At 50.2% G+C, this 9,411-nt stretch overlaps 1 protein-coding gene across 1 annotated transcript; it reads left to right on the top strand.

Annotated features, from left to right (window-relative positions):
• The first annotated feature begins 6,474 nt into the window (after positions 1–6,474).
• LOC124667467 (hydroxycinnamoyltransferase 4-like) lies at positions 6,475–8,036 on the top strand. Its single transcript, XM_047204743.1, has 2 exons — positions 6,475–6,939; positions 7,045–8,036. The coding sequence occupies exons 1-2, from the start codon at positions 6,520–6,522 to the stop codon at positions 7,957–7,959; spliced, it is 1,335 nt and encodes a 444-aa protein (XP_047060699.1). The 5' UTR covers positions 6,475–6,519; the 3' UTR covers positions 7,960–8,036.
• The last annotated feature ends 1,375 nt before the right edge of the window (positions 8,037–9,411 follow it).

Below are 9,411 nucleotides of genomic sequence, written 5' to 3'. Positions count from 1 at the left end.
CGCTCGATGAGATAAAGCATGTAGCGCACGACGCCCGTCGAAGGAACAAGACAAAGTAGAAGAGGTGCCGTGCCTATAAAAGGAGCATCGATACGCCTTGCCAAGCAGATCAACAAGCCAAGCGAGTTTCATTCCCATGGATGAAGGGAAGGGTTGGGAAATCTCCGTGGCGCAGCTTCTCGAAGATGTCGTTGGTGCACACGCCCTACGACATCTTCGGAAGCTGCTCCTCGGAATTTTTCCCTGCAAGCCCCTAAACGACTACATCTCATCTAACAGTGTTGGGGAAAGGGTTGGGAAATCTCCCGTGGCGCGGTTTCTCGAAGATGTCGTTGGTGCACACGCCCTACGGCATCTTCGAAACTGCGCCTTGGAATTCTTTCCTGCAAGCCCCTGAATGACTACATCTCATCTAACGAGTGTTGGGGAAAGGGTTGGGAAATCTCCGTGGCGCGGTTTCTCGAAGATGTCGTTGGTGCACACGCCCTACGGCATCTTCGAAACTGCGCCTTGGAATTTTTTCCTGCAAGCCCCCGAACGACTACATCTCATCTAACGGTGTTGGGGAAAGGGTTGGGAAATCTCCCGTGGTGCATCTCCACTTTTCATATCTTACATACGGTTAAATGATTACACAAAAATAAATGGGAAATTGATTGCCATGTTGAGATACTCATTTGTGCCATGGAGCATCTTCATCATTTAATCTTCTTCGGCCTTAACCATGGAGCATCTTCATCATTTAACTTGATGCTTGGATCAATGTTCACTCGAAGGGTGGAATTTCATCAAACTTATTACAATCTTCGACATGTCCGTCTTGTCCTCCACTCCCACGATGTTTCTTTTTCCGAAAGAACTATGTGGCGCTTTGGCTCATCGTTTGATGTATTTGTTTCCTCATGTTTCCTTTTTCTTGGTTTGCTAGACATATCCTTCACATAGAAAACCTGGGCCACATCCTTGGCTAGGACGAATGGTTCGTCTCTATACCCAAGATTGTTGAGATCCACTGTTGTCATTCCATACAACTTGTCTACCTGAACCCCGCCTCCTGTTTTGTTGACCCATTTGCACCTAAACAAAGGGACCTTAAAAGAAGGTCCATACTCAAGTTCCCATATATCCTCTATGTAACCATAATATGTGTCATTTGGGCCTTCATTCATTATTGCATCAAAGCGGACACCACTGTTTTGGTTGGTGCTCTTTTTATCTTGGGCGATCGTGTAAAATGTATTCCCATTTATCTCGTACCCTTGGAAAGTCACTACAGGTGAAGATGGTGTCTGGGCCAGCAAGTACAGCTGATCTTCAATATCTTCGTTATTCAGGAGATGTTTTTGCAACCAACCGCCGAAAGTCGACATGTGTTCACGTCTAATCGAATCGTTCGACTGCCCCGGGTTCTGGGAGCGTAGAAAGTTCTTGTGGTCACCGATATACGGAGCCACCATGGTGGAACTTTGTAGAACTGTGTAGTGTGCTTGAGTCAAAGAAATCCCGTCCCTACATATCATTGATTTCCTTCCTAGCGTGCCTTTTCCACTTAGTCTCCCTTCATGCCGCGATTCGGGAACACCAATCGGCTTAAGGTCGGGAATAAAGTCAACACGGAATTCAATTACCTCCTCTGTTCCATAGCCCTTGGAGATGCTTCCTTCCGGCCTAGCACGGTTATGAACATATTTCTTCAACACTCCCATGAACCTCTCGAAGGGGAACATATTGTGTAGAAACACGGGACCGAGAATGGAAATCTCATCGACCGGGTGAACGAGGAGATGTGTCATAATATTGAAGAAGGATGGTGGGAACACCAGCTCAAAACTAACGAGACATTGGACCACATCATTCCGCAACCTCGGTAGAATTTCTGGATTTATTACCTTCCGAGAAATTGCATTGAGGAATGCACATAGCTTCACAATGGGCGAGTCGAACATTTTCCGGTAGAAGCCCCCTCAATGCAATCGGAAGCAAGCCGTGTCATTATCACGTGACGGTCATGAGACTTCGGGTTCGGAATGTTTTCTTCTCCATATTTATTATTCCCTTTATATTGGAGGAGAAGCCGGACGGGACCTTGATACTCGCGCGAGACATTCAAAAAATATTTCCTTCTCTGCTTTTGTAAGAGCGTAGCTGGATAAATGACGTCCTTTAACTCTCTCATGCAGCTTTTTGGGGTCTTTCCAACGTTGCTGGTCCTCCTGTACTTCTGGTGTATCTTTTGTCTTCCCGTACACGCCCAGAAAGCCTAGCAGGTTAACGCAAAGATTCTTCGTCACGTGCATCACATCGATTGAAGAGCGGACCTCTAAGACTTTCCAATATTCTAGCTCCCAAAAAAATAGATTTCTTCTTCCACATGGGCGCGTGTCCGGCATCGTCATTCGGAACAGACCGTCCGCCAGGACCCTTTCCAAATATTACATCTAGATCCTTGACCATACCAAATATATCAACACCATCACGATGGGGAGGCTTCCTCACGGTGATCAGCCTCACCGTTGTAATGCTTGCCTTTCTTTCTTACGGGATGGGTAGTCCTAAGAAATCGACGATGCCCCGGGTACACGACCTTCCGACCTTTTTCCAAATAATCACCTTCGAGCTCATGTAAACGAGTGCGTGCATGCATTGTATCCCTTGTTTGACTGTCCTGAAATGTTACCAAGAGCGAGGCCGAGTCATTGATGGTTACGAAAAGCATCGCTCTTAGGTCAAATTCCTCCTGCTTGTGCTCGTCCCACACACGTACACCTGCTAGGGACCACAGCTGTAGAAGTTCTTCGACTAATGGCTTCAGGTACACATCAATGTCGTTCCCGGGTTGCTTCGGGCCTTGTATGAGCACCGGCATCATAATGAACTTCCGCTTCATGCACAACCAAGGAGGAAGGTTATATATACAAAGAGTCACGAGGCCGGGTGCTATGGCTGCAGCTCTGCTCTCCAAAAGGATTCATGCCATCCGTACTTAGACCAAACCTTAAGTTCCTTGCATCCTGTGCAAAGTTTGGGAACTCTCTATCGATTTTTCTCCATTGGGATCCATCAGCGGGGTGCCTCAACATCACGTCTTTCTTACGGTCTTCTTTGTGCCATCGCAACAACCTAGCGTGCTCTTTATTTCCGAACAAGCGTTTCAGCCGTGGTATTATAGGAGCATACCACATAACCTTGGCAGGAACCCTCTTCTTGGGGCGCTCGCCCTCAACAACACCAGGGTCATCTCGTCCGATCTTATACCGCAATGCGGTGCACACTCGGACATGCATCCAAATTCTCGTACTCACCGCGGTAGAGGATGCGGTCATTAATGCATGCATGTATCTTTTGCACATCTAATCCTAGAGGGCAGACAATCTTCTTCGCTTCGTACGTATCGGCGGGCAATTCGTTACCCCTTGGAAGCTTCCTCTTAATTATTGTCAGCAACTTTCCAAATCCTGAGTCGGTGACACCGTTCTCCGCCTTCCATTGCAACAATTCCAGCGTCTGCTGCCTAGCTTTTTATGGCCATCTTCGCAAGTTGGGTATAACAATTTGTTGTGATCTTCTATCATCTTGTCGAAGGCCAACCTTTCCTTTTCAGTTTCACATTCTCTCCTTGCATCGGCAATGGCCCGACCAAGATCATCATCGGCAGGCTCATCCGGTGCCTCTTGATCTTCTACTTCATTGTCTTCATTGCCTTCTGCGGTAGCATCGTATTCGGGGAAATTGGGATAACCGTCATCATCCTCTTCCTCTTCTTCATTGTCTTCCATCATAACCCCTCTTTCTCCGTGCTTGGTCCAACAATAGTAACTGGGCATGAAACCGGATCGCGAAGGTGGCTGTGAATGAGACTCGAGTGAGCGTAATTTACGGTATTCTTGCAGTTCACACATGGACAATACATGAAGCCACCATGTTTGTTTGTCTCCGCCACGGCCATAAAATTATCCAGGCCCGAAGTGAACTCATCAAACCGTCGGTCAATGTACATCCATTGCCGATTCATCTGCATGATATAATTTAGCTGATCAAAACCATTACAGAACATCACGATGTATATATACACATGCATTTTATCAATTACCGATGAAAAGGATAAAGTTGTTAACCTCGATGAAGAAGAAAAAAACAAGTTAAGTGTGGCTTGATTTGTGTAAACTCAAGTGGCAAATCCTCTTAAGCATTTCATCAAACACCTCTTGTGCATGTGAAGAAGAGAGGAGAGCAATACACCCCTCTTGTGAAGAAAGTGAAAAAATGGCCAAGTGTGGCTCACACTTGGGCAGGGCAAGGTAATATAGCCAGATTGGGGACCTTGTCCCGGTTTGTAACACAAACCGGGTCCAGAGTGGGGGCCTTTAGACCCGGTTTGTAATACAAACCGGGACTAAAGGTTTCCCACGCCTGACACGGCCTGCCGCGCCCTGCCGTGGACCCTTTAGGCCCGGTTTGTATTACAAACCGGGTCCAAAGGCCACTACCGGACAAGCTCCAGCGGGTGGGGTCGTCCTGGGCAGAAACGAACCGGGACCAATGCCACCATTGGACCCGGTTTGGTTCAGCACTGGGACATTTGCTTGGGACCAAAGGCCTCTTCTCCACTAGTGCATTGACCACGATATGATGATAGGCTACTTCCTCACCTTCCACAAGGAGTCTTTGGGTATCTTTCGAGTGGTCATCTTGGACTACTCCTATTGTGAGGTGATGACAATGTGCTCGCATCATGGAGATGCCACTAGGAGGATCATGGAAGAGGTAAAATGAGAGTGTATGTTGCTTACTTATGTGTCTAAACCTTTTATGTGTCTTATGTCTCAACTTGTCGGTTAACTTTGGTAATGTACTTAATTAACTACAATGCTGGGATTGGAGTTAGTTGTGAACTTGTTGTTATAATACGGCAGTCTGCAAAGTTATTATTCTAGTGCGCTTACTTGTGTGTTTTTTCGTACTCCCTCTTGTGATGATAGTCAAACACTTTCGGGTTCCTTCATGGGCTGCAACATAGGCAACCAAACAGACCAAGCTAAAATCTTCCGAGATTCCAAAACAATCATTCATATGTTACCAAACGAAGTGCAAAATTTGATTAGAAACTTGTTTTGAACGAGCTATGCCCCCCACGACCCGACCCGTAGATCTCAAAATTAGCCTAAGCTACCAAACACGGCAAATCCTATACACCGACCAGGTCGGTGTGAGGACGGCATGCCGCACACCCATGGTCGGGTATAGGGCCCGGCCCATTTCGGCCTTTTTCCTTCTTTTTTCCATTTTCTGTTTATTCTTTCTCTTTTCTTTTTTGTTTCTTTTTCTTGGTTTTTGTTTTATTTTTTCCTTTTCATTTTTTTATAAATTCTTAAAACATTCAAATTTAAAAATGCTCAATTTTGAAAACTGTTCAATCTTTAAAATTGTTCAAAGATAAAAAAATTGTTCGTATTTGAAAAATGTTCATATTGAAAAATGTTCAAATTTAAAAAATGTATATGTTCGAGAAATGTTCAAATTTTAAAGAAAATTCAGAATTTTAAAAAATGTTCAATCTAAAAAAATGTTCAAATTTGAAAAATGTTTAAATTCTCAAGAAAAAAATTCAAAAAAATTTGATTCTTTTTAAGTCATAAAATTTAAAACTTTCATATTTTAAAATAAACATATTTAAAAATATATCTGCTTTTTAAATTACGAAAATATGTAAACAGAAAAGAAAAAGAGAATAAGAAAAACAAAAACGACCTTACCTAATGGGTCGTGGCCCACTACAGAACCGCCAGGTCGCGGGGTATGCGGCACCCCATCCGCACCGACTTATAGGGAATCAGATCATCTAACGTTAAGTAGCCAAGTCAGAGAGCTACTGCGCTATTTAGTGTAAAATGAAGAACCAAAGTCAGGGAAGTGTATCAAACACTGTTGAATCTGGCTTAGAGCAAATTACTGTACATAATTACTGTTCACATAAATTTTCTAAATCAAAATTTTGTCAGCCATAATTTTTATTGTCAGTAATTATTGTAAGTGGATAGCACATATATATGTTGTGCAAGTTAATTTGGATCAAATTGGTCTTAATAATATGAATGCGGAGAAGGAAAGTTAGAGGAATTTAGTTTACCAGACTTTGCTCCTCAAAGATAGAGGATCTCGTCCCGGTGTATAGCACCCCCCACCAAACACGTCCTTGATATCGTTTTCACGGTTGGCGCGTGGTAGGGCCCGTGAGAACAGATTCTGATAGTACGTAATTGATAAGGTCCAACCGAAACATCAATTGGCCGTCGATCAGCTACAGGGGAACGTAGAAATGGAGGCAATGGTGGTGCATCCTCTACCATATATTCCCGGCCGGCTCTTCCGTTCCATGTGTGAGAACAGTTGGTTGTGGCGGGCCATTCACGCAGGTAGCCCAATAAAGCAGCCAACGTTCGCGCGAGCAAAGAAATGGAGGCAGAGGAGCTGCATTTCCGCTAGTTCTGATATTCGTCTGTGTTTACCTTCGAACGCAGTATGGGTTCGGGATCAGCAGTGCGAGTGGTAGAGTCCTGCCTCGTAGCGCCGAGCGACGAGACGCCGCGGCGAGGGCTGTGGCTCTCCCCGCTGGATCTGGTGCTGGTCAATCGAGGCTACACCCCGCTCGTCCACGTCTACGGCGCCAGCGACGACGTCGCCGGCTTCTTTGACGTGGCCAGGCTCAAGGAGTCCATGGCGAAGGCGCTGGTGCCCTTCTACCCTCTCGCCGGCCGTCTCGCCCTGGATCCCAACGGCCGCGTCGAGATCGACTGCAATGCGGAGGGCGCGCTCTTCCTGGTCGCCCGCTCCGACGACCACACCGTCGAGGACTTCTTCAGCGACCCGTCCCCGTCACCGGAGCTAACCAAGCTGTTCGCTCCTCGCGTTCAACCGCCGTCCATTATGTTGGCCATACAGGTTCGTTCGGACTTCAGATGATACCATAGGGTTAGCTAGCTAGGTCGTTTATTTCGATTTCTTTCGCGGGCGGATTGATCTGGATGCATGCGCGTGCGCGCGCAGGTGACCTTCTTGAGGTGTGGCGGTGTCGTGTTCGGGACAGCGGTGCACCACGCCGTCGTCGACGGCTCCAGCATGTTCCATTTCACCCGGACGTGGGCGAGCTACTGTAGGGACGGCGAGGCCGCCGTGGTAGAGGTACCCCCGTGCCACGACCGCGCCCTCCTGCGCGCCCGCTCCCCGCCCGTCATCCACCCGGAGACCGTCCCGATGTTCTCCAGCAACCTGACCATGCACGACTGCGTCGACCGGTCAGGGAAATCCGTCCCCGCGACAGAGGTTTTCACCATCTCCGGTGACCAGCTACGCGCCCTCAAGCGTCACTGCGGTGGCGCCAGCACGTTCTGCGCCGTGAGCGCCCTCGTGTGGCGGTGCGTGTGCGTGGCCCGCGGCCTGGACTCCGACGCCACCACGCGCTTGAAATTCCGGGTGGACATCAGGCGCCGCCTCACGCCGCCTCTCCCGGACGGCTACTTCGGCAACGGGGTCGTCAACGTGTTCGCCACCGCGTCCGTGAAGGACGTGGTCTCGGGGACGCTGGCCTCCGTCGCCTTCCGAGTTAAAGCCACGACGGAGCGGCTCAACGACGACGAGGTGCTGAGGTCGGCGGTGGACTACTTCGAGACGACGGCGGCGGAGAAAGGCATGCGGGCGGCGGAGGACAGAGGGAACCTGCCGGAGACGGAGGTGAGGATCAACAGCTGGTTCCACATGCCCATGTACGACACCGACTTCGGGTGGGGGAAGCCGCGCATGACGACGCGGGCGGAGGCCGAGCGCGCCGGCTGGGTGTACCTGCTGGCTGCAGGTGGCGGCGGCGCGCGGGTGCTCCTCTCCTTGGAGGCGGCTACTCTAAGCAAGTTCGAGGTTGTTCTACGCCGAGTTCTAGTCACAGCCAGCGAACGTGCTAGACTCTGACGACCAATGGCTTTGCTCCGGATTGTCATTTCTAGTGCGCATGACATAATGTCACGGCATTTGCTTCAGTCCCCCGACACCTTTTGTGGGCTAACTTATACTTAAATTTTAGTATTTTCTCTGTCTCATAAAAAATATCTCAACTTTGTTAAAATTTAGATGTATCTTGATATTATCTGAACTTTATCGGTGTTTGATTAGAACGGGGAATTCTATCAGTACTCTGCGGACCGCTCGGGTCGTCCCCCTCCAGGGCAACTCGGGGCGGAACCCTAGTCCTCCCACCGCCGCCGCCCCCACCCCCTTCCTCCCTCCTTGCCGTCCCCTGAGGCTGCCGTCGGCGAAGCCTAGCGCGGCCGGTGATTGGGGCGGCGGGGATTCGCTCGTGGTCCCCTGGTGCGGTGGTAGGAGGCACGCCTCCGCGCCAGGGGGATGGTCCCGGTACTGGTCGATGGCGGCGTGGGCGGGCGGTGTTGGGGGCGGCGGCGCGGCCCTGGCCATGGCGGCGCAACCCTCTCCTCCGTTCCACGCCGTGCCCTCGCCAGGAGGGCGGTGATGGGGGCGGCGGCGCGGCCCCGGATCCTGGTGGTGCGGTCCTCTCCTCCTTTCCTCGCCTTGGCATCGCCGGGCGGGTGGGGAAGGGGGTGGATCTCGTGCTGCTCCTCCTCAACGTTTGGGACCACGGCACCAAGGGCGGCAGCCCTGGATGGCGATGGCGGTGATGGCGCCGACCTGGTGGCAGGTGGCGAGCGTCAGGTGCCGCTGACCGTGGCACCGCAGTGGTGGTCTTCTCTCTCGCCGGAGGAGATCGGCTAGTTGTGTGGCCAGCCGTGGCGGATCTTGCAATCCGTCGCCTAGCTCCCGATGGCGAGGCGCAGCTGCCGGTGAAAGCCGGCCCGGACTTCGGTCATGGCGGATGATGGCGACACGTTTCGTCGTTACCTTGTTGAAGGCATTGTCTCTGCAGTCTGCGTTCTTCGCATGGGCTGCTCCAGGGGAAACCCTAGACCAGGGTCTCCCGTATCGGACGATGGTGGCGCGCAACGCTGTTCTCCCTGTTGGGGGTATCGTTTTTGGAGCAGACAACGGATAGCGGTGGTGCTGAGGTGGAGCGGTGTGCTTTTGCTGTGTCGGCGTCGCCAAGTCGCCGCAGCATGGTGCAATGGTGTCTCGGGATGGATGCAGTGTGATGGACATGCGCGGGATGGTGGAGTCGTCTGGCGTCGTGGCGGCATCGATGGCAGGCCTGGCATGATCAATGCAATGATCTCTCTTGAAGATGGAGTCGAGGAAGACGGCGGTAGCAACTTCTATGGCTTGTGTGTTGGTGTATGCTGATATTCTGCTTGACTGGATGTGCTTCTCATATGCTATTGGGCGGTCGGGGAAGACATTTGGTTTTTGGATGATATGAGTTGGTGAATTGTCACCCCCTTCACCCCTCTGTAGGTT

This window comes from Lolium rigidum, chromosome 1 (assembly GCF_022539505.1).
Source record: "Lolium rigidum isolate FL_2022 chromosome 1, APGP_CSIRO_Lrig_0.1, whole genome shotgun sequence".
Taxonomy (NCBI): domain Eukaryota; kingdom Viridiplantae; phylum Streptophyta; class Magnoliopsida; order Poales; family Poaceae; genus Lolium; species Lolium rigidum.
Note: the sequence above shows the minus strand (reverse complement) of the source record. Positions and strands in the feature narration are given on the sequence as shown.

Bases quoted from the DNA above. Each gene is read 5' to 3' on its own strand.
- LOC124667467 (XM_047204743.1), top strand. From the start codon at position 6,520: ATGGGTTCGGGATCAGCAGTGCGAGTGGTAGAGTCCTGCCTCGTAGCG. The intron at 6,940-7,044 runs GTTCGTTCGGAC...GTGCGCGCGCAG, and splicing joins CCATTATGTTGGCCATACAG to GTGACCTTCTTGAGGTGTGG.